General features: G+C 42.2%; 1 protein-coding gene across 1 annotated transcript in view; it reads right to left on the bottom strand.

Annotated features, from left to right (window-relative positions):
• Positions 1–565: 565 nt before the first annotated feature.
• Positions 566–25,970, bottom strand: part of CHSY1 (chondroitin sulfate synthase 1) — a 93,855-nt gene continuing 68,450 nt past the window's right edge. The window contains exon 3 of the mRNA XM_068275088.1: positions 566–4,622. Coding sequence (XP_068131189.1) covers positions 3,033–4,622 — 1,590 coding nt within the window. The 3' untranslated portion in view covers positions 566–3,032. The remainder of the gene's footprint in view (positions 4,623–25,970) is intronic.

Genomic DNA, 25,970 nt, shown 5'->3' with positions numbered 1-25,970 from the left:
TAAAGAGTTCAAGGCAAGACTCCCTAACACTGCAGGGTGGCCTCTTAAATGTGTCCCAGTGGCTGCAGTTCTTGAGCGCTTTGAGTCCAACAGGAGAAAAGCGCTATACAAATGTTCGGATTATTATTATTATGTATGTATACTACACATGTTAGATTATTATTACACACATTATATATATAGTTTAGATAATCGCTAATCACATTGGGGCCACGCAGCTCCTCTTCCTAGTTCAAGTGCACGCGATAGTCGCCCGAGCATGTGCAGTAGCACGGAGCCGCACTGTGCTTGCGCGTGGCCATTGCCTGCACAAACCAGGAAGAGGAGCTGTGTGGCCCCGATGTAAAAGGGGGCCACGCGCTCAGCAACAGGGGGGGGGGGGCTTGTAAGAATGGAGGGAAGCCTTATTAGAATCCAGAGGCTTCCCTCTTTCTATGGCAAGTGCAGATTTTTAACCCGAGCTTTGGCTCAGGTTCTCTAAGTGTAAACTCTACTGAATCGCAAATGCCCCTAAGGGAACAGGACACATTCTGTAAAAAAAAGTAAAAAAAACAAAAACACCAACTTTCATCGAGCATTTTATTAAACATTTTACATGATCAAAAAACAATGACACGGGGAAAGGATTTAACATTGAAATAAAACATAATTTAAAACATTGCAGCACAGAACTGTGCCATAAGAAAGAAAAGCAAATACAGGAGAGCATTGAGACCTGTAAACCCAGAATTTGTAAGATGTATTTGGTACAGACTTCAGCGCCTTGTATCCATTGCACTGTCCCCCGGGAAGGAGAGGGGAGATGGGGACATGTAAGGCACTAAAAAAAAAGAAAAAAAACCTAACCGAAAAGCTTGAAAAATTAAACAAAAAATGAAAACCCAAACACTTACAATTCACATGATTCACAGGATACATTCCTCATGTTGGTAAAAATACCTTATTTAAAAAAGTCCATAAGAGGAACAGAGACATCAGTACACAAATGAACATGGGAGACTAAAACATGGAGTGTAACTGTATAAAATGGAGGTAAGGCACATTGTAAAAAAAAATGAATTTTTAAACACAAACATCTGCTGGGAATGTGCAAGTATTTGGTCGTTTAAAAAAATGCACAGGTCAAACACTGTTGTAGTGGCAGGATTCCAGTATAAAGGATAAGGACACATTATGGGCTGTAGCGGCATGAAGACTGTGCACAAAGAGCTCCTGTGGGTCATTCAACATACAGATAATCCTGCAGTGCACCAAGGCCATCCTAGAAAGTGGCATTCACACTGGAAAGCTCATGTAAACCAACCATTACTTCAAAGAATATGGACTACTTGCACATATATAAATACTATGGCCTTTAAAAATACAAAAATGTGCAGTTGGTATAGAAAGTCTACAGGAGCCAATCAAAATTGCCTCCGGATTACATTGAACTGTTGAAAAACTGAACGACTGGTTCTTTTTGGTAGCCGCACATTATAAAGCCCCTATGGCTTTTGAATAAATAATAAACTTAAAGCAAATAAACTATTACAAACTGCAGAAAAAAATAATTCCTGAGTATAAGGACCCTGCCACACAGAGTCTGCTGCAAGCCAAAGAGACGCACTGCGTCTGTGATGCATACAGAACAAGGAAAGTATGCCTCACTGCCACTGGAAATGCACGCAAGCCATGTCGTGTGTTACGTTGTCGGAACCCGCCGCACCATAGGATTAATATTGCGTTGCAATGCAGTGATATTGTCTGTTGTGAAGCAATGCAATGGGCTGTGTGGATGGGCCCTATGACTACCTTGTTTTGAGCTTTTCATTGCTATGATGCCTGGCTGCTTTAGAAGAAAGAAATAAAAACCCTCCCTAGACACCTGCAGTACAGGGGCTGAGATAAACCCTTGACTACTGCATATATTTTCACTGGCTGAAACAATGAAATATGAGGCAGATGGGCAATGAAACCCCTTGACTCTTTGTCTAGGTTTCAGAGGAGGGTTAAAAAGGAAAACAAAACCACAATCCAGGCTGCATGGCAAGCAAGTCCGCTAAAAAAGGCCATGTCACTCATCTTGAGATTGAGTGCAGGGTTATTTACTAGTGAGCAACAACTACCAGAACTGGAGTTTAATAACAGGGTACACAAACCTTTCATTTCAAAGAGTGGGTTGTAAGTGAAAATTATTTCTCACGGCGGATTTCGAATCAAATACATATTCAAACGTTTTGTGTTTTTTTTTTTTTTATACACCACTTTTCACCGACCTAAAAAAGAAAACTGTTAACATGACACACCAAAAGAAAAAGGGCAAATTTATCATCAAATTAATCATTAAAAAAAAAAAAAAAAGAAACCCAACATGTAACCTAACCTTTTCATTTTTTTGGACAATCAGAAATTTTGCTAAAGATTTTTTTTTGTAACCAATACAAGAAAAATAGAAATGTTCTGAACACACATAAAAAAAAGAAAAAAGTAAAAACAACTTCCTATCTACACAAAGGGCAATCACATTTAAACAGGACACCAAAAGGAACAGGACAGCAAAAGCAATAATCAATTCATGACCAAATGCCTATTGGGATCCCAAGAATGTCTTGTTTTGGATATCAAGACCGTTTCTGCTCTAATTTTAAAATGTTTTAATGATTTGTAATCAATAGTAGGGCTGGGGGCAAAATATAGAAAAGTACAAAATTGATCAACAATCTAGGCAGACAGACAATCCAGATACAGTGCAGGGTGTGTAAGGGCCACAATCACTTGTTTGCAGCAGAGACACGGGGGCAGGGCTGAAAACAAGACATGGAATGTGACAAACAGGGATTTGTTCGTAAAAGAAACTTCAAGTTGTTGTATTGCAATGGCTGAAAGGCAAATACTGATCACATTTGTTTTTGTCCGAGACGCTCAGTTGGGAACAGAGCACTTCATAAGAAAAAAAATACCTAAAAAACTGTTGTCATAGCTAATAAAAAAAAATGAAAAAATAAATTAGATAGCTATGAAAGTGTTCATTGTGGGCCAGCTGTGCTGGCTAATCAGGCTGTCCTCACTGTGTCATTTGTGTGAGTGGTTTTGCCAAAATTTGGGTCATTTTTTTCTAGCCATAGTTCAGCCAGTCTCTGGGTAGAACCATAAGTTGAAGCTTTGGATCCCAAGCACATCTTATACTGCTTAGGATCAAGGTTGGGGTCACAAAATACAGGATGGTGTATGTGAACCACACCCACCTCCTGACTTCTAAATGTCTTCAGACCTGCTTGTACTACTTTATTAAAAAGGTCCACATCCTCCAGACCCCAGCCCTGTATAGAAACATCAAATCCTCCAGCTCGAAGAAGGTCTTCTTTATGCACACAAGTAATTCCAAAACCATAGTTCCGCCAGAAACCGGTCTTCTGGGTAAAGGCATAATAATTGTCAGTAGGAACCTTTCCAGCATAGACAATCTTGGGATCATACTGGCTGAAAATAATTGGAAAGTACATTTGTTGCCCTAAGACAGTGTTGGCCCGACAACGCTGAAGGAATTCAGTGGTGAAGACCAAATCCACATCACAAAAGAAGAGCAAAGAATCATTGCTGAACTGAGAAGATCCAACTTCTAGTGCCAAGGCTCTGGAGAACTCACCAGTCACAGACAAAACCTGCATATCTGCTTTTGGATATTTAATGCGATAATCTCTCAAGAGGTCAACTTGTTTCTCCTTGTCTGTGTTAGCATCAGAATTGAAAAGCAAAATAACAAGCTTCACATTTTGGTTAGTAAGGAGGCAAGTCTTTTCAAAATTGGCCATGAACCTGCTGAACATTTCAAAGCGTCCAGACAATGGTACAAGAATGTTCACCTTCTTTTCTTTGGGCTCCTTGTGCTCGGTCTTTGAGGCGAGCTGGAACGGGACAAACATCTTAAGAGAATTGGAAAGGAAAGACAAGGAGCCGGAATCTCGATTTATTCTATTTGCCAGCTCCTTAGCATCAATTTCCTCATGTTCCATAAACTGAATCTTACTGAATGTTTGCTGAAGGTAGGCATGTCTACGCACAGGTACAGTCATTTTTTTGCCTTTGTGCTTCTTGTAGAGCAAGAGCAGATCCAAAACATATTCTGCTCCAAACAAAGGGTTCAATCTGCGATAACCATACTGGATCTCCTTGAAGTCTATAATACGGCCACGAGTTTTGGCATTTGCATTTATCATTTCCATGACTTGCATTACAATATCATCAAGCGCTTCCTTCTGTGAAGCATCCATCCCTCTTCTGGGAGGCTGCCCGTCAGCCGCTGAATACAAATACTTGCCAGTGAGAAACTCCCATTCCAGGATCTCTTCCCGTTGGTGTGGCTGGAACCTCATAAACGATGGTGCAATTCCAAGCTGTGCATCATCTTTGTGGATCTCTGCATTGCCGTATTTGCTCATCAAGACGATTTCCCGGTGAAGTTGTATTGTGCGATAACGCAGTTCTGCTATTTTGCGGCTCAGCATGTAACTGTGCAGGCGATATTGGTACGGCGGATTCTTGTTGGGGTGTAGAGTGATGGCTCTGTGAATCTTGCTGTTGTGAAGATCCCGTATATAACCTTTCTTATTCTGCTCATAATTCTCATAGAACAGCTGCTGCATCTGGAATACAGAAAAAAGGGGAAAAAGTTCAGTTAATGCTGTTTTAAACGGCATTGCTTCTATTCAGACAATATGTTTACAGCTGTTTCTATACTTTAGAGTATGACTCATGCACAAGAAGAAAACAGTTCTCCTCCCACATCCCACAATCATTCAGATAGGTTGATAAGTGCCGCCCCCCCCCCCCCACCACAACCCCCACCCCCCCCCCACCCCCCCCCAAAAAAACCCCCACAACTTACACTACAACAGGAACAAAAAACAATAGGCAACTTAGATCAGGACTAGATAGTTAGCTAAAGCCCAATCTACACAATACGATTCTTTATGCGATTCGATTAAGATTCTATTTACGATCCAATTAAATCCAACATGTCCGATAGGGATTCGATTCAATTCGATTTGCCATTGCAAAACAATGGCAAATCAAATTGAACCGACTCCCGATCGGACATGTCGAATTTAATCGGATCGTAAATAGAATCGTAATTGAATCAAACAAAGAATCTTATCATGTAGATGGGGCTTAAGGGACAGTCAGTGACAAAAGTATTAACTATCTAAAAGACAGCAGTGATGTCAGAGCTATAAAAATACACAATAATATTGATGGAACTTAAGGTAATTTCCAGATTAAAAAAAAAACACACTAATTTTAAAAAAATTCATGAAAACTAAACTACATTTGTAGTTTACTTAACTAAAGTAACTAAAATAACATTTCAAGCTACATAATATTTTACACAAGTCTTAACGCCAAAATACACATTATGTCTGAATTAATAAAGCCCCAATGTGTAAATGTGTTAACTCTCAGTTGGGAATGTATGGAATTCATCACAGAATGCTTAAAGGGACAGCTAAGAAAGAAAAATGCAGACTATGGTTCATCTCTGCCATAATGTGATACAATCCCACACTGTCAAGAGGCTTTTTTTTTTTTTTAAAACGAGTAATCAGAGCAGGTAAGCAGTAACCCGACATGTCAGGGAGCTGAAGTAGGAATTGTATTTATAAAAATAATTTGGCTCACCAATTACACAATACACATTGCATCTTAAAATATACAGAAGTTTATTTGTAACACACACAGTTTTTAGACCTTAACATTTCACACAAGTGTCTCCCCCCCCCCCCCCCCCCCCCCCCTTTCTGACTTCACACTCAGCAGTTGATTCACAAAGGACATGGAGCCTTCTCCAGCTTCTGTTTACCTAAAATCTGTGAACGCCTTAAACGCTCTAAAGTCCCATCCATTAAAGGCTAAATGTTTGTGGTACAGCTGTTGTGGACTCCACTGGCTGCCTTCCAGCACACAGACTGAAAGAGAGTGTGTTGTGTTGTTGGGTTTTAATGAAGACAAACTCTTGCCAGGGAGTGCACAGTGTATTGGTCAACCCGGGGTCTAAGACCTGGTTTATAAAGATTTTGGCATCCTGCCTGTGTGGAGTCCCTGGGGACTTGATCACAGTCAGAGATTGTGCTGCAGAGTCAGGCTACAGCGTAGAATATTTCATGAACAAGGCCCCATGGTCAGTATGTTATCAATGGATAAGTGCATGCAATGTGCTTTACCTAGAAGAAGAAGACGAAAAAAAAAAAATCATACTCATCCCTGCCTAGAAACACATTTGGAAGCACAGCCAACTCATGGACTACAACTCAGGACTACATGAAGCATATCGTTCCCAAACTATCAGTTTTTGCAGCCGATTTATAATCCCACCCCCCTCACATTGTAGTATGGACAGAGTATAGAAAGATGAGAAGAAGGTATCCTGAAGACAAACTTCAAATGCAACAACTTAGTGGGACTGCAACAGCAGAAGATAAGAAGACATCAGGGGGTGTCTGCAGACTTTTTATTTTTTTTTATTTTGTATTTAGTGCGGACATCTTCCGCAGCACTTTACAGAGAATATAGTCCTGTCACTAACTACCTTTCAGAGAGTCTCACAAGCTAACTGATATAGTTCTATGTCCATCATAGTACAGTCTACAAAAAACACTATGTCACTACATAGCCGAAGCAATCACCAAAGCAATGACCAACGCTACATACAGTTTACGGATTCCCTCACAGTTTTAGGGGACAGTTTAGGATAGATCACTGTACAAACAATATTTGGCTTTGAGTTAAGCAGCCAGTGTTTAACTTCTGTTTTTAGGGTGGAGAAGGATGGCACCGAAAACTAAAAATCGGTCATACAACACTGTTCAAAGCCACCAGGAGACACTATGAATTTCAGAGAAAATCTCTAACCAGTTGTTTTAAGAGCAGTGGCTGGATATTACATAAGAGATGGACCCTGGAATGCGACCATCAAGAGGCATGCATAGAAGTCCTATGGAGGATGCTGGAGGCCTCTGGCACATCTATGCATGCCTCTCTATTGCACATGCATGCATGTCTGTATTGGGATACAGATAAACTCATTAGCATCTAATGCTGGGGATACACGGTACGTTTCTGTACCGTGTATCGACCAGCTGATAATATTCAGCTGGTCCGATCACGCTGCTCGACTATCGCCCGCTCGATCCCTGCCGGCAGACAATGGAAGGGAATCGAGCGCTGATAATAAAGCGCCGGCGGGGACGAGCGGTAATCGATCTGCGCAAGGACGCGGCTGGGGTCGATCAGGCGGCTATCCGTGTATTCCCAGCATAAGAGTAAACAACAACAACAATGCGCTGAATAAGCAACTGCTATTTACCTAGGATGCCTGTACAGAGATTGTCACCTGATATGACCTTGACCTACAACATCATTTTAGGCAACCGTAATGTATGAGATGCAATTAAAGAACAGCTAGATTTCTTTATTATTACCATTATCTTATTCCTTATAACCCTCCTCATAATTATCCATTTTTCTACCCATCGCACTGCGGACTAAAGATGCATAATTATCTAAAATATTTTTTTTTCTCCTACTGTTTCCACTCACTCTACCCTATTATAAGCTCAGCATAGCTCGGGGAAACTACAATCAACGTATACCTTAACCAATGTCAATATACTCAACATTTGAACTAACCTGCCATTCTGGAGTACATTGGGATTATAATGTATGCTATTTTGTTAATACCTTTGACAAGTTATTGTAATGCAATGCATATGTTAATTGTTACCTCTGCTATTCTTACAAGGTTGTATACCATACCGTTTGGTTATCAATAAAAATCTAATTGAAGAAAAAAAAACAAAAAAAAACAAAAAAAACGAACAGCTAGATTTTGTCACAATCTAAAGATGGCTGAAGGCTCTCCCAGCTCCAAAATGAGGGAAAAAAGGCGAAGTAATTATTTTTAAGCGCAATTAAACGAAGGACAAAAATTAAAGCAAATTAACTGCACTAAACCTGTAAACCTGTAATCACTGGTGTAAAGTGTGTTTATTCTGAGTTATGTGTAATGGCATTTACAGTTGCACAACTAATGGCAAACCCCAGCACAAGTGGAAACTCATTTGGAAAGCTTTTAATTCAGAGTACAGGAAACAAGTCAAATAGAAAGCTCTGCCTGTGCTCTACAAAGTGGAATCCTGCTCTGTATACAACCAACAGGGACATCTGCTGGGCCATGCCAAAACCAACAGCAACCAGGTAACAAACCATTAGTAATGTTAGAATTGTGTCACACATCAGTTTCAGGGCTTGACAAGTTCTTGGATCTGAGCAGTCACGGCTCCTTAAAGTGGACTTATAAGAATATTACTGATGGGTTGCAGGTAGGAATGAGTAGGCAGTTATACAGAGGACTCAAGTTTATTTATTTTTTATTCTTTTTTTTAAAAAAACATTTTTCATTCAGAGTAGCGGCAGAATGGAAAATGGTTAAGGGCTCTGCCTCTGACACAGGAGACCAGGGTTCAAATCTCGGCTCTGCCTGTTCAGTAAGCCAGCACATATTCAGTAGGAGACCTTTGGCAAGTCTCCCTAACACTGCTACTGCCTATAGAGCGCGCCCTAGTGGCTGCAGCTCTGGCGCTTTGAGTCCGCCAGGAGAAAAGAGCGATATAAATGTTCTGTGTTTATTTTAAAGTGGACCTGAACACCAAACGTCCTCTGCTCTAAAAAATACACAACAAACGTTAAACAAAAACGTTTGTTACAGCTGATACAGATCCTGCAATAAATCTGCACTGTTTCTATTGTTAACCTCCTGTGCTTTCAAATGAGCTTATCTGCCATCTCTGCCGTGACTGTCATGTACCACAGGGGAGAGATCAAATTACAACTTGTGATTATACACAAGTGAAGGGGAATTAGACAGGCTAAACTCTCCAAACCTATATAGGGTGCATTTTTCTAGGTTTTCCTGTGCAAGAGTTCAGGTCCACTTTAATAGAAAAAAAAAGCCTGGTCTGTTTTTCCCATTTCTCAAATCTTACTATTTCCAGTGGCACAGATATGACTGTGTGGGCAGGACATGTGCAGGAATGAGTCTCAGTGAAGATGTGGCTAGTTCTGTGAAGCCAGTAAAATCGCATGTGCAATACATATGGGCAGAACTAGGACCGGTCCTCTGTGCACAGACTTGCTGCTGGAAGGATCTCTTGGTTTGGCAAGTGTCTCCATAATGCTCATCCTTAGGACTTCTATCATGGGTGGAAATGGCTAAGGGCCCTTTTCCACTAGCGGCGTTTGCGATACTGAATCGCAAAATCGCAAACCGCTAATGATTTTGCAATCGCTACGGTTTGTTTTTTAACATAGGAATCGTGGTAGGTAATTTCCACTAACGGAGCGATCTTTGCCGCGATTTTGCTATGCAGTGTATTGCATAGCAAAATCGTGAAAGCAATCGCCGGGAAGTTTCCTGCACTTGCGATTCAGCAATCGCTAGCGTTTAGCGCGAACGCTAGCGATTGTTAGTGGAATAGGGCCCTTAGAGTGTGTGTGAGAAGAAACTTCAGCCTATATAGACGTAGCGAGGTCAGCCAGGACAGGTGCAAAGAAACCTTTGAGAAATGCTAAAACACTCTTCAGCTGCCTGCATACATGGTGCTATATGTAAAAGAGGGCATAAGGTAGACTGGAAACATGAATCCAACCCACAGATCACTGCTAGAGAAGCCAACGTTTGAAGGTCACTTGCATAAACTTTAGACTGCTGGATAACAACCAATAATGATCTTTTCAGTCAAAGAAAATCTAATGAGTGTATGTTTCTTTACTGTCACTGGTCCAGTGACAGCTGGCCAACAGGAGGAGCTTATTGAGGGAGGAAGGGGCGGGCACAATATACACCTGAAGCCTGAGTCTCACTCCATAAACAGTTGGACAGTCCATCTTAAAAGACCACTATCGCGAAAAAAAAAGCAGGCAGTTAAAATGACAGAATCGACAGGTTTTGGGCCAGTCCATCTGTTCACGGGGGATTCTCAGGGTTTTGTTTTCAACAGCATTTCCTGAACAGCAGTTTAACTGCCAATAGTATGATACCAGCCAGCGTCCCTAATCTGTAAAGCTGGCAACTAACGGGCCAATTTCTAGCGAAAAATCGTTCGAGCGATCAAATTTTGATCAGACGAAAAATCGTTCACTGCACCATCAACTAACCAATCATTGCTTCCTATCTATCACAACCACCAAGAAAATACAAATTTTCGTTCGACGAACATTCATTCGGGCGACATTTTTTTCACTCGTTCATAATCGATTGTGTCCACCAATGGAGATTATTTACAATTAATCCGATCAGAATTTCTGATCGCTCAAACGATTTTTCGCTAGAAATTGGACCGTTAGTGGCCAGCTTTAGACAAAATAGTGCTGCTGTTCGGGAAATGCTGTTGAAAACAAAGAAAACCCTGAGAATCCCCCATGAACAGATGGACTGGTCCAAAACCTGTCGGCTCTGTCATATTTTAACTGCCTACTTTTTTCACGATATAGGTCCTTTAAAGAAATCTAATCTTTAAAAAATTCAAACAAATGAATTAAACTGATCACAACTAGGGCATTCCCTTTTAGGAAAGGTATGGAAGATGAGCAGACAAAAAAAAAAAAAAAAAAAAGCAAGGATTTGTGGCAGATGACAGTCTACATCCTTGTCTTGAGAACAAGCATGCAGCTGCTATATTTTGGCTCAAATGATCCAAAGCAAGACACCCATCAGGTATTCTGCCACAACTTGTGCCTCAAGAGAAATGCTTTCCAAAAACTGACAGAGAAGCCAAACCCAGGCAACGTGCTGAAAAGCAGACTGTGTGACTTCATAAAGAAATGGCATTGGAAAGCTACTCTGCTGCTGTTCAGTGGTCAGTGCCATGTAATATTAGAAAGAGGAAGTAGATGATGTGGCACAGGAGTAAATGAGATGTCACCAAGTCTCATGAGCATGGCGTTATAAAAGCCACACCTTCAAGAAAGAATACACAATTAGGAGAAAAGTGCCTCACAATTCTGAACGCTATGCTTTACTGGGCAACCACAAGTCTGCCACAAGTTTATAACTAGCGAGTTAACCACTATGAGCTGCACTGAGATGACAACGTTATGTAGAACACAGGCCGTTTGCGTGGCAGCAGAAAACCTCATGTTCAAGTCACGTCCAGTCCCGCCAGGAGACTCCTGGAAGCTAAACTAGGCTGTCAGCAATGCCTTTTCCTTAGGGACAAATGTTTTGTGCCCGCCAGTACATCACGCCACTCTTTAAAGAGACTCTGTAACAAATTGTTTATCTTTATTTCTTCTATGCTATAAGTTCCTATGCCTTTTCTAATGTGGTCTGGCTTACTGCAGCTTTTCCTAATTGCACAGTAGCTGTGTTATCTCTGTTATATGATCTAATCTTCTCTCTATAGTCGGCACAGTCAGGCTGAGGCAGTCAGACTGGAATGTGCAGGGCTGCTTGTGATTAGCTAGAAGCTGTACACACCCCCTGCAGGCTCTGTGTGACTAACACACTCTGCTTAGCTGAGCCTATTAGAAGCTGGTTAGTTTGTTTGTAAACACTGCCTAAAACTGGCAATTACAAGCCAGGTTTGCAGCAGAGAATGGCAGAAACAGCACAGAGGGGACCAGGAGCACATAATGAATAGAATGGTATGCTTTTTATTGTAAGAATTTCAGAGTACAGATTCTCTTTAAGGTATTTGCTGGTGAACAGGAACAATGCACTGCCTTCTGCCAGAGTGTGACAGGATTACAATCATTTATATGCACTAAATTGCAAATAATTCATCATTAGCATTTTGTCCTGACATGTTAGACCTTGATGGTTCATGCTCAGTGAGCACTCATCAAGCAAGGTCAGGAAGGCTATGCAAACCAATTATTACCTGTAATTAGGATATTTATTAGGATAATAAAAGCTTACTAAACGTTGAATCGGTTGCTCCACCTCAGATTTATGCCAACAGCAGGGAAAAGTAAAGTTATAATTATACAGAGGCATAGCAAGAACAGTTTCCCTGCAAGAAGATACTGGTACAATGCAACAGCAATCTTGACTGCAGCTATATAATACGTGAGGGTCAACAAGGTCACATAAGTTTTCATGCGTACCTACAGTGGGCTAATTTGCAGCTTTTTTCCTGTCAAAACCAGGCTCCAGTGCAATGCATCAAAACCATAGAGATAGGTTAATTGGCTTTGCCCTAAATTGGCCCTAGACTATGGTAGGTATTAGACGTTGAGCCCCTCTGAGGGATAGTGAGAATTATACACTGTAAAGCACTGCAGAAGAGGTCAGCACTATAGAAATATTAAAGAAAAATAATCCCAAGTCCTCTGACATAAATCTGCAGAAGCAGGTCTCATCATATGGAGCAACCTGGCTTTAGAACATGACCTCTTTTTGAGAACAAGAACTATAGGGTAATGTGCATGACTACACATTATTCAGAGTATACTCATTCAGTTTACCCTTCCACTACATAGATTTGGTAAGATTGTATAATTAAAATGGTCTAATTGATGGAGCATCTTAAAGGATACCAGAATTAGAAAAAACAAAAACAAAAACCAGTATACACTTACATGCAGGTTGATATCCCCTGCTGTACAGCATAGTTTATTTACCCATGTACGGCTCCATTTGCCTGGCATTCTTCCTGTACTATGCCCAAACTTACACTTACTAACAGATATGCCCCATGCATGCGCGGTAGTTAATTTGTGACCGATGTGCACTGCTGAGTGTGCTGTGAGCGAGCGTGCAGAGATAGGAGAGCCTCCAGGAGTGTGACCGGCTCACAGACAGAGCTCCTGTGCATGTGCAGGGCATAATCTGCTCAGGTTCAAACATCTCAACCAGTACTTGTCGGGCCTTGTACGGGAGGAATGGTAGGAGAAGGAGCCTTACATGGGGAAACTGACTACACTGTAAAGTAGGGGATACCAACCTACATGTAACCTGCTTACGGTTTTTATTGCAGGAAAAAAAAAAATGAAATGAAGAGCATTGAATTTCCAGTGATAACATACTTGCAGTGATGTGCAGTAAAGATGCCATTTTTTTCGCCAGTGTGTCTGACCAGATGATTGAGGCTGCTCTTACACCTTGTCTGTGCATTGGCGGTCCGATGCCCCGCCCTTGACGCATCACACAAAATGTAAATTATATAACCCTGCTGTTGACAGGGTCATGTGCATAGCACCAAGACACCAATCCCCCCCCCCCCCCCCCCCCGCTTTTACGTTGCAAAGAGGTTCCATAACTGTGCTAGGACCCATTGACTTGTATTGCAGTTGTACTGTGGTAAAAAAAAAAAAAAAGGGTAATGCAATGCAGGTTTGCAAGGCAAGTGTATGATAGGCCTCAAATGACATACAGACGGGAGACACTTGGTACCAGTTCCAGTCAGACAGGGGACACTTGGTACATATGTCACACTTCTGGCCAACCAGGAACAATACTTTTGGCTGAGTAAGAACCTAAAATGTATAGTTCGCTTTTAAAACTCAATTCAAATTCGTTTTTCTTATCTTTTTTTCCATTCACTTCTATGAGAAATTGAGCGGAAAAGAATCGAGCGGAACATCGACATGTCGGAATTTTATCATCGAAGGCATCTATCGGAACGATTCTTAGCAAAAAAACGTACCATGTATTCCCAGCATTACATCAATTAGTCCTAAATTGTCCCACAAGATTCTAACATACTTTTGACCATAGCCGGATAGCAATCTACAGTGATAGGAGTAAAAATGGTACAGGCAGCTTCCAGAGCACACAGTAGTGTGATGACTCCGGGACACAACGACATTTAGAAAGGGCAGGTACACTGCAGATAAAGAAGGCTCACAGGACATTGACTGTGGAGATGAAAAGCAGAAGGAAATGTTCGGAAGAACAGAAAGGCTGCAGCTAGAAGTCTGGCTACAATATGGATGGATTTTTTTAAACCGATGCCCTTTAGCACTTTGCATCTGGTACATTGTCCAGTTAACATTTGGGGAAAGAGAGACCAGGACAATTCTACAGGAAATTAAAATAAATGCAGGATATTAAAAATGTTCCTAATAATGTAAATACAGGGAAAAAAGACTGCAAACAAGATTAGCCTGACCCTTGCACTTGTTTTTCAGCTGTAAGCTTAACTCATTATAGCCCAAGTTTGCAGCTAGGGGTTTGCCTCCAAAAACACAAGTATTAAATTAGGCATTTTAGTGTTAAAATGCCATTTAATCCAAAGCAAGCAGCATCAAAAGATGTTTCACCACAGCTCACATTCACTTGCTTTAGGATACAAAGATCCTAAAGCAAATACACAGGAGCAATACTGCTGTGAATCAGGTGGAAACTTCTAACTGCAACAGCCTGCATCAAAATATATAATAAAGTAAAGCACCAATCAGGGGTGTACACAATTGTATATAGAATTTAGGAGCCAGTGCATCCAGTTCAGTAGCCAGCAGGACTTTTTTTTTTAGGAGTTTGTGCCACTTGGCTCCTAGGATTTGTCTAGCTGGAATGCAAGACAAACAGAATGGCTGGCACAAATTTGTACAAAAGCTGGCTATACTCCTACATTTGCTGAAAAGGCACAAAGTAAAATGGAAGTACAAAATGACATAAGGGGTGGGGTGTTTCAATCAATCCTGCCACACAACCCTAAAGTCCCCGAGCATTATAAAGGGATTAAAGCCGAAAGCATGATGCACACTTTAGAGAAACTGTACATCTGGGCTGTTTTAAGAATTGCTGCACAGATACACTGTACAGCTCCTGGCCAAGCAGCTCGTTCTGGTCTATGAAGTGGGGAGACGTAGGAGATGTCCAAGCAGCACAACACTGCACAAACTTTTTTCAAAGGTTTCCACAGAGCAAAAGGCACATCCGATGAGGCAATCAGTTCTAGGCGGACTGCTGACAAGATAGCCAGGGACATCGAGGGACATCTACTGCTCTTTAAGGCTCAATTTTACTAAAGGAGGCAACCACTGATCAAATCCTCCAGTAATGTATTCACTATCATCTTCCCAACTGAGTAAGTTCTGAATTTGAGTAGTTTTACAGTTGGAAGCATAGGTTAGAGAAGGTGGCACTATCTGACTGGGAAGTGGGGTCGATTGTAAACTGCATAGTTTTTGGCTTCACTGGGCAATGCAAGACTATCAGGACTGCAGTATGGAGACTTCAACAATCACTTCGTGATCTGACAGCGACAAATTAAGTATGTCAGATTTAACACTGAAGCTTTATTAAAATTTGCTCAAACTGCACTATGTGGAATAAAACCTACCCAAAATCACTTCATAGTAAAGCCTCTCAGCAGTCAACAAATAAAATCAGATGCCCAGTGGCAGGAATGAAGCAGAACGCACAGCACAGCTTTTCCACCCATACACCCCAAATGGTGTTTCAGCAGGAGTGTATCTGTCTCTAGTCTGAACGGCTCCTTCATTCAACAGAATGTGGCTATCTTAAGCAGCACAAGAGAGAAAACACCACTGCAGCCAAGGATGAAAATAAATCAGCTAGTCAAAGTTTGGAAGGAAATGAAATTCCTTGAATGGAAAAAAAAATGTGAATGAGTAGCCCCTAAAATCTTTGGATAGAAGAATGTTTTACAATCCAGACAATGGAGGAGTTTGATACAAAAATGTATCCATTTTCTGAAGCAAAGTACAGAACAGCAACAGATAAACTGATTCCTGGCATATAGGTTAGAGACTCCTGGTACAAGTGGCAACTAACATCAGGAAAGAAGAAAAGAGGTCCTTGTGAAGCACTAAAAGCAGCAATTCTACAACTATAAAATGCCACAGATTTTTAGAAGCGCTCAGCCAGTCTTGTGATACACACATGCCTGCCAGTCTACAACGGCAGTTCCGTGACACCAGCAGCTGTAAACCTTTCCAAATGAGATATTAGGCTAGGTACACACCATACAATGTTTACATCCAATCTGCTTCTAGTCAAGAAAGGGACAGATTTGGAGATCACTACTGCACAAACTCAATCCCTTTCTCAATCGGAAGAAGATCATGTATGCTGGAGATTATCAGACAGCAAGTTTCTCATCGATCTGACCGGAAAATTGCATGGTGTGTTCTAGGCATTACCTCCAGAGGTGTGCAACGCTGCCCACAGACACTATCCATTTATTTACAAACAATTGCAAAAGACCCTAGAACGAGTGGATTCACAAAAAAAATGCAATCGAATGAAATGACTGCAATTCAGAATTATTCTTGTCAGCTCGATGTCACACAGAGGAGGGGTAGACAATGCATTGATCGCGATCTACCAGTTGATCGTGAAGGACTGCTTGGTAGACTGCGAATGCTGTTGAGAACGTGGAAGTCGCAATGGGACGCCGAGTGCTGAAATCGCGAGCAGATGTGATCACTCACATATCAGCACTGCTGGGATCCTCCTTCAACTCTGTTGTCCGCAGTCTCATCTTTATGACGCCCCCTATTGGCGTCTCTAATTACATGCGCCACTGGAGGGGTTACAGAGATCAGACTGGACGGTAGAGGAAGAGGAATCCTGGCTGTTCTGGTAGGGGAACATGTGGATGCCTATGCTGGGACAGCAAATACTGGGGGCACAGGTCTACGCTGGGGAGTAGATCACAGATGCCGCTGTAATAAAGCTCACAAGTTCAAAGGAAAAAAAAAAATCTTAAATCTAACAAATCTTTTTTTGCGGATAAAGCATGCATCTTAAAAGTTCTAAATATATATTTTTATATTAAGTACTGACTGTTGGCAGGTATTTACTACAGAGTAACATATATAAATGCACATGCAGTGAATACCAGCACAAAAATGCCTTTCATTTGCAGTGGTGAAGTAAACCACAGAAGCCTATGTATATCTCGCTCTAAAATCCAGCTCTATATTTAGCGATAAAGTATTCCATTTGATGGAATGCTAATTTTCAAGAGAGAAGATTGAATGTTCTGGTCTGATTGTCCTCCCACAATACAGAGGAGATAGACGATGAATGAAAGGGTGAATGGTGTGCAAATTTTTCTCCAGGAAACCTCAGAACCATCTGCTGAGCTGGAAAGGATACTTCTATTTCCCCCCCCCCCCCCCCCCCCAAAAAAAAAAGTCCTGGGCAATTTCCGTAATTGTCTGTGGCCAGCAGCAGATGGTTTGGAGCAGGACATGGCAAATGTCTGTCTGTGAATACAGCCAGCAATCATTCAATATTAATAAAGCAGAAGTGGTGCTTCAAACTTCTCTCTTGACCCACATATGGCTGTCTCCGGCCAGACGAGAACTGTGCTGCACATGCATTACATACGGTAGTTTTATTATTTTATACAGATATCCTTTAGCATGTATAGTAAAAGGAAACAATGTCAAAGTGTGAACAACATTACTCATGTTACATACAGGGCTCTAAGTATGAAGAGTAGAGGCTCTGTCTCCCCAATACACATCCTAGGCATGACATTAACCAACTAGAAATTGGAAAAAAAAATCTTTTGCTATCGTTTTCATAAATAGATTTTTTTGTCCCTAACTGCCACCTCAGAAAAGTTTATTCCAGCATGTATGAGGCTGAATAAGATGGTTTTGCAACACTGCTCATTGTATTAGTGAGGCCCCTTGGCACACTGCTTTGCACTAGCTCACTCTTTCGATGCTTTCCTGCCGCAACGGCCAAGCAAGTCTATGGAGACTTGCACACTTCATGCAATGCGGCGCGCCGGAAGTATCCAAATCACCACAAAGACGACGCAAAGGCTGTAACACTTTACCGCATGAATCTTGCCTACCGCACGCATTATGCATTAATGCAAGTCAATGGGCAAAGCGGGCAGTGTATACATCGGAAATGTGACACGGCACGCTTGCGTGGACCAATGTTTACCTACAAACCACTGCAGAGTGCTGACCATGCATCTCAATGAGCTAGGGAAAGTAGAGCAATACATGCAGTAAAAGGCAGCCATACATCTAAGCGGTGATGGGCAGATTCGACCAAGAAACAAATCTCAAATCTGATTAGGGAGATTTGTCGGCTGCCAATACAACACAGGCAGATTCCCCATCAATTTCATGCTGAAATCTCTCGGGAACCGGCAGAGCCCACCGCCTTAATGTAATGTGGGCATTTATACATTGCCTGCCCATCCCTCTTCTGAATCCTCCGCTCTTCCATAGCCGCATACACGCTGCTGACGTGGTGTGTGACGTCATGCGCCGGCAGAGTGTATCGGTACACGGGACAGGTAATGCACACGAGATACACGTTTATACATTGCGGGAAAAGCGACAGGGGTTTCGTTGCGTTATTAGTTCATCTTGATATAGCTCGCCATTACCACAACGGCCTAACATTTTGCAGCATGTCCGACCGATATATGCGACCAATTTCGGACCGAAATTGGTTGCATTTTCGGGCCGGCATCTACTTGGCAGAAGAGATTTTCATACAATTTGATTATAATAATTGAATCAGATGGTCGATCAGCCACCAAGTCGCCTGATGTATGGCCACCTTAAGTTTCTTATGGTGATGTAATAGCACAGTGAGTACAGCATTTTCCTACCACTGTATCAATTGGATGACTCCATACAGAGGGCAGTATTCATGTTTCTTTTGTCTGAACAGCAGCATAGAAGAGACACACTGAACTACTGTGACAGCGGTCACTAATGGCTGCTGGATATCTGTTTGAGGAGTCAGAGGTGGCCTAACCTTGCTAAACAAACCGGGACAAGCAAACAAAAAGCATGCACATTTTCCTGCGATCTATCCCACACGCAGTCCCTGCATCAAAGCCTTTGTGTAATGATGTCTGTAACATGCAGTGTGTGAGGTTTAGCAACACTGCCCCCAGGCTGAGCTTTATTGTGGAGAGACTAAAACAAAGCAGAATCAGACTGACACAGCAGAGAAGAAAAAGCCAAAAACACTGAAGCAAAGAGATCCTTTCACTGCTCAGAAGGCTGTGTGAGCTGAGGCTGGGAGCACAGCACTCCTCAGCCTACAGCAAGATGAACAATAGTACTAAACTGAGGGTTCCTGTATACAAAGAACAGCAGTTTCTCCTTCTGACAATATTTGTTTAGACTGGATATAGGAAACCTCTTATTTCCTGCCTTTATTTCTATAACCCCACATTGCTGCGCGACACGTGTCATTTTAAGCAGGCACACAGACTCCAGCTTCCATCAGCTGAGGAAACCACAACCACTCATACTTTCAGCACAACTTCAGGGAAAACATTTCAATACCTCTTGGGTTTTTCTGTTTAATTTTCCCAATGGGGAGACAGCCTCATTCAGTTTCTGGGAATTAATTGTTTAATATAAATCTTGGTGGTCAAAAAACAAACAAAAATGAAGAGGAATTTTAAATTGTCCATCTCCACTCTATTATTAAAAAAAAAAAAAAAAAGAAAGAAAAGAAAAAAAAGAAAAAATGGTCCACGATGACTCAGTTGAGAGGGAAACACCCACCAACTCCAGTCAGGATAGGCACTGAGGAACGGTCTCTGCCGTGAAAACAAAACCTACTACCTGTGTGTCCCATTTGCTGATATAGAGAATACAATAGAAGCTTGCACATGGACATCAGTGTAGTCCAACTTCATTGACCTGCTCCCAGGCAGGTGTGAGCACTACAAGTATGTAGCAACTCGTAAGTCGAAATTTTAATTAGTGATGCTGGGGGCAGAGGGCAGTAGTTTACTTACCTACTGCTGCTTATAGCCAATGAGTTCTACTCGTGGTTCACATGGCTCCACTACTTCCTCCCTCAAACCCAGAAGGAGGAAGTAGTGGAGTTATGTGAACCGCTTCAGCTATAGGTGGAAACAAAGCAATAGCTTAAAGAGAACCAGAGACGAAGCACCCGCATGTATTTCATTACATTTCTCAGTGGGAACATGACAGTAAACACCTACCCTGCTTTTAGTTTTATTCTTCTCAGTCTAATCTGTTATCAACTGTGATAAGAATCCACCGACTGATTCAGTCGAGGTTTGACCTGGAATCATTATAGCTGAGTCACTCTTATGTGGAGTCTTTTCAAGCCCAAGCCATGTGCAGCCAGTCATTATCTACTGTATGCAGTTTCATTTCTATGAGAGACACTTCCTACAGGCAGCCACAAAGCATACCAGAATAATCAAGCTGAAAGCAGACAGATGAAAGGCTGAAGCAGCCCTGCTTGTCTATAGTCTCATATAGCCTAGACAGCACATCCAGAACAACTCATACCCCGGAAGCAGAAGGGATATGAGTCGGCGGCCATATTGGATATTTCCTGGAACAATAATGAATAAAAAAACACTCAAAAAGGCACTCCAGAGTGGCGAAATTATCAGGTAGAGCATTTATTCTTTACAAGCTATCAACTGATATGTTTATTTTGTGTGAATCGTTCATCTCTGGTTCCCTTTAAATTTCAATCACAAGTAGCTACATACTTGAGTATCTACCCGTAGTGCTCACTACTACACCCAGGACTTGGTCTGGAGCTGCAATGTCCTGGCTTTGGGGGCAGAGAGAAAGAGGTGGACATGGCAGAAGTAGTAGTGGAGTGACACAGACTGACCACAGCAAGAGCTCTAGAGGGCCAAATGTAGCCTGCCATTTGGACATCCCTGCTTAATATAGTGGATGCATCGAACCAGTGTAATAAGACAAATTACTTTAGAAAGGGTGCACCTTTTATTTCAATATGAATTTTAGGCATTTAGCGTGGAGCATATACAGTGGAGGAAATAATTATTTGACCCCTCACTGATTTTGTAAGTTTGTCCAATGACAAAGAAATGAAAAGTCTCAGAACAGTATCATTTCAATGGTAGGTTTATTTTAACAGTGGCAGATAGCACATCAAAAGGAAAATCGAAAAAATAACCTTAAATAAAAGATAGCAACTGATTTGCATTTCATTGATTGAAATAAGTTTTTGAACCCTCTAACAATAAAAGACTTAATACTTAGTGGAAAAACCCTTGTTTGAGGTCAAACGTTTCTTGTAATTGATGACCAAGTTTGCACACATTTTAGGAGGAATGTTGGTCCACTCCTCTGCAGATCATCTCTAAATCCCTAATGTTTTGAGGCTGTCTCTGTGCAACTCTGAGCTTGAGCTCCCTCCATAGGTTTTCTATTGGATTAAGGTCCGGAGACTGACTAGGCCACTCCATGACCTTAATGTGCTTCTTCTTGAGCCACTCCTTTGTTGCCTTTGCTGTATGTTTTGGGTCATTGTCGTGCTGGAACACCCATCCACGACCCATTTTCAGTTTCCTGGCAGAGGGAAGGAGGTTGTCTTTTAGGATTTCACGATACATGGCTCCGTCCATTTTCCCGTTAATGCGATTAAGTTGTCCTGTGCCCTTAGCAGAAAGCCACCCCCAAAGCAAAATGTTTCCACCCCCATGCTTGACGGTGGGGACGGTGTTTTGGGGGTCATAGGCAGCATTTTTCTTCTTCCAAACACAGCGAGTTGAGGTAATGCCAAAGAGCTCTATTTTGGTCTCATCAGACCACAGCACCTTCTCCCAGTCACTCACAGAATCATTCAGGTGTTCATTGGCAAACTTCAGGCGGGCCTGCACATGTGCCTTCTTGAGCAGGGGGACCTTGCGAGCCCTGCAGGATTTTAATCCATTGCGGTGTAATGTGTTTCCAATGGTTTTCTTGGTGACTGTGGTCCCTGCTAATTTGAGGTCATTTACTAACTCCTCCCGTGTAGTTCTAGGATGCTTTTTCACCTTTCTCAGAACCATTGACACCCCACGAGGTGAGATCTTGCGTGGAGCCCCAGAGCGAGGTCGATTGATGGTCATTTTGTGCTCCTTCCATTTTCGAACAATCGCACCAACAGTTGTCACCTTCTCTCCCAGCTTCTTGCTAATGGTTTTGTAGCCCATTCCAGCCTTGTGCAGGTCTACAATTTTGTCTCTGACATCCTTGGACAGCTCTTTGGTCTTTCCCATGTTGGAGAGTTTGGAGTCTGCTTGATTGATTGATTCTGTGGACAGGTGTCTTTTATACAGGTGACTAGTTAAGACAGGTGTCCTTAATGAGGGTGACTAATTGAGTAGAAGTGTCTAACCACTCTGTGGGAGCCAGAACTCTTAATGGTTGGTAGGGGTTCAAAAACTTATTTCACTCAATGAGATGCAAATCAGTTGCTATCTTTTATTTAAGGTTATTAAGGTTATTTTTTCGATTTTCCTTTTGATGTGCTATCTGCCACTGTTAAAATAAACCTACCATTGAAATGATACGGTTCTGAGACTTTTCATTTCTTTGTCATTGGACAAACTTACAAAATCAGTGAGGGGTCAAATAATTATTTCCTCCACTGTAAATCTGCAATGCAAAACGTTCTAAATCATTTTAGATTTGCTTGTCGGGCTGGGTTTGAAAAGCTAACTTCCTGAGCTAGAGCCATCCAAACTTATTCACATGATGTAGACAGGAAAGTACTGGGAGTGTGCACCAGCTAGCCTTTCCATCTGAACACAGAGCTGCTACCCATCTCAGCTCTTAGCCCCACAGATGGGAGCCCTAGGTAGGAGGTGGGAGGAATCACTTGAATGATCTGCTGGCAACTATGCACAAACCTCTGGGTCATGTTTAAAGAAGAAAAAATTCTCTGAACGTCTGATAAATTTGAAAATTATGTGGATAATGGCATAATCCCTTATTGGCCTTTAACAACAATGAAAAATGCAGGAAGACTATTAGAGAGTAAAGTGTGGGCATAGGACAGATTGAGCTGTCTTGAATATACTGTATACAGGCAATACAAAGAAGGCAAGTCAAGATGGGAAGACAGCATTTATGGACCACAAGATAAGCCATTTAGAGCAAATACAGCAGTTAAACTGTGTATATTCAATATAAACTGCACCTAGAGAACCCTGTACTCCCATGAGAATAGGAGGGGATTCTGTATCTTGTAAGCTTTTCCTGGCCTTTCTTTAGCATAGGTCTTAAGCCAAAGAGGAAAGGAATGGGTGGATAAAGACTAGTCTACGGGCAGAGAATAGAAAGGAGCTTTTTGCCAACTTATAAAACATGTGAAAACCCACAGAGCAGACACTGAGTATGGCTGAGTCACAAATATCCGTGTACGCATTGCAGGAGTAGTAACAGATGCATTTGGATATTTTTACAGTATGGAATACAAATGGGGGAAAAAGGAGAAAAGTTTTTCCAATTGCAGTAATGGAGTTTTTGTCATACCCTACCTGCTCATTACACAAGCTCTCTACATGATCAAACATCTGATATTCGGCCAGCCGGCAGGTGATGTTGTAAAGTTCAAGTACTGCTGTCACCTGGCTGGCTAGATGTAAGAATTATCCATGTGGAGCTTGTTTTAATTCTGGAACTCGCAAAAAGGCTGTACACAGGAACATATCTCTGTGCACACACACACACACACACTTGTCCAGACATTTACCGAGACCTCAGATAGTGTCACCCAACTGCTACTATGAGTCATTCAGTTAAGGTTTGGTTCTATCATTTGCCTAGACTAAAGCACAGAACTGCAACGCAACCACTGGTGTGAAGACTTCCTGCCTGAAAACTAATTGCTGGAATGTAAAGGGTACATTTTCAGGAAGTGTCTGAAGACTTGCAACTGACGACTCGAAAACGAAGAAGTCATCCTCTGATGGACCAATAGAGTACTACGGCGCTCCTATTCCCAGGAGCCATGTGACCTATCAAAAGTCTCAGGAATTGCATTTGTTTTGCACAGTTAAAAGATGTTTACACATTACATTCAATTTGCATGCTAGCTAGAATTATTTGAATCTCTCCCAGCATACCTAGCTGTTAATAAGCAGTTCCTACACTAATCATGTAAATTAGGCCTCATACAGGTCACAGTGTCACAAGTATCTACACACCTAAATAGTAAATGCTCAGATGTTGGTGGCTGGATAGTGTACTGGTTACAGGCTCTGCCTCTGACAGAATACCAGGGATCAAATCTCAGCATCTTATACAGTGTGGAGACCTTGGGCAAGACTCCTAACACTGCTACTGCCTACTGAGTGTGCCCTAGTGGCAGCAGCTCTGGTGCTTTCAGTCCACCAGGAGAAAATAGCAATATAAAAGTTATGTATCTTGGTCAAACAAAGGTACAGAAGGCTTACGTGAAGTAAAAAAAAAAGCATAAGGGAATCATTCTGCTTCGTTTATACACAATGACTGGCAAAAATCTTTCTGCAGTAAAAAGCTTAAAGGGAACCAGAGACGAAGCACCCTCATGTATTTTACCATATATATCAGTGGGAACATTAGAGAAAAAACCTACCCTGCTCTCTGTTTCATTCTTCACTGCTCGGCCTGCTTGTTATCAGCCCTGATAAAATCCCCGACTGAGCATTCAGTCTGGTTTTGTTCAGGAATCTTTATAGCCGAGTCTGTCTTCTGTGCTGTCTTTTCAAGCCCAAGCCTGTCCCCTTGTGGCTCTGCTCAGGAATCATTCTAGCTGAGTCATTATAGCAAAGCCAGACTGAATGCTCAGGGCTGATAACTAGCAATCTGAACAGTAAATAATAAAACAGAGAGCAGGGTAGGTGTTTTCTCTAATGTTCCCACTGATATATATGGTAAAATAGATGAGGATGCTTCGTCTCTGGTTCACTTTAAGTATAATAGGCACACAGCATAGTTTCCTTTGCCTTGTGTCTCCAGGGACCAATTCACAAACCATTGTCTGTGTCACCACCGAAAGCAACTTTGCTGTTTTATGGCCCATACTCACGGGCTACAATTGTCGTTGCGGCGACAGGTCGCCCGTGAGTATAAGGCGTTGCTGATGTCGCCAGGCGATTGGCACGGTCAATCGCCTGGCCACTGTCGCTAGTCCGCGTGTCCCGTGTGCTAGTCCCGTGTGCTAGCGACAGGCCACAAATGTAGCCCATGAGTATGGGCCATTACAGTCACTTGCGCCTCACAATGCACAGCAAGCACAATAGCTGTGATTAGAAAGAGGCAGTCAATGACACCAGGTGTGAATCAGGTGAGACATTATCGTAGAAAAATATTAGCTTCCAAATGACAAACACCGCCAATTATGTCTTATTTGAACAGGTCTGTGGCTGCTGACCAGCCCATGAAGAAATTCACTTCCCAAGCAAGTCACTAAGTAAAAACAGGCCTGCAATGCGGATTTGCTGAAAGGTAGTGCAGAAAATCTGTCAGCTGAAGCCAGGCAAAGAAAGTCCATGCAGCTTTCCTGTACAACATGGAGCTACAGAGCAGAGGGATGAGAAGGGAAGAATCATGTGCGCCATTTAGGTGTGTAGAGTTGACGAGTACTGAGGTATAGTAGAGTGTCAGGTCTGGGAGGGAATTGACTAGAGTTACAAAAAGACAAGTCTGCAGTCCTAGATGAAGCATGCATGTGCTTCTCTAAGAGCACCTTAACATATCACACTGGTGTGAAGGAGCACCAGGAAAATGGAATTAAACTGCAGTAGTAATGGGCAGAACGCCTACAGCGACAAGAGCAAGACATGGGAACGTGCGTGGCTGGCCTGCGCCAACTGGAGGATTTTCTGGGGCCAGTTGCAGATGAACAAGGAGGTGGAGGACGACAGCAATGGAGCGTTAAGCCTGGAAGTGTTTCACTTACCTGGGGCTTCTGCCAGCCCCGTACAGTCGTCCTGTGCCCACACACCGTTCTGGAATGATCCTCTGTTCCCCAGCTGTGGCATTCTCTTGTTCAAGGCAACTTGTAAGTCAACGTCCACTGCGCCTGCGTGGCCCTGGCCGTGCGCATCGTCCTATGCGCTCCAGTGGCCAGGAGCGTCCTGCACAGGAGCAGTACGAAAAAAATCTGTACTGCGTTGTATGTGAACGAGAATACACAGTGGACGGCGACTTCCCGAAGTGAAAGTGACGCATGGTAACAGTGTGGGCACAGGTCGGCTGCA

This window comes from Hyperolius riggenbachi, chromosome 3 (genome assembly GCF_040937935.1).
Source record: "Hyperolius riggenbachi isolate aHypRig1 chromosome 3, aHypRig1.pri, whole genome shotgun sequence".
Classification (NCBI taxonomy): domain Eukaryota; kingdom Metazoa; phylum Chordata; class Amphibia; order Anura; family Hyperoliidae; genus Hyperolius; species Hyperolius riggenbachi.
Note: the sequence above shows the minus strand (reverse complement) of the source record. Positions and strands in the feature narration are given on the sequence as shown.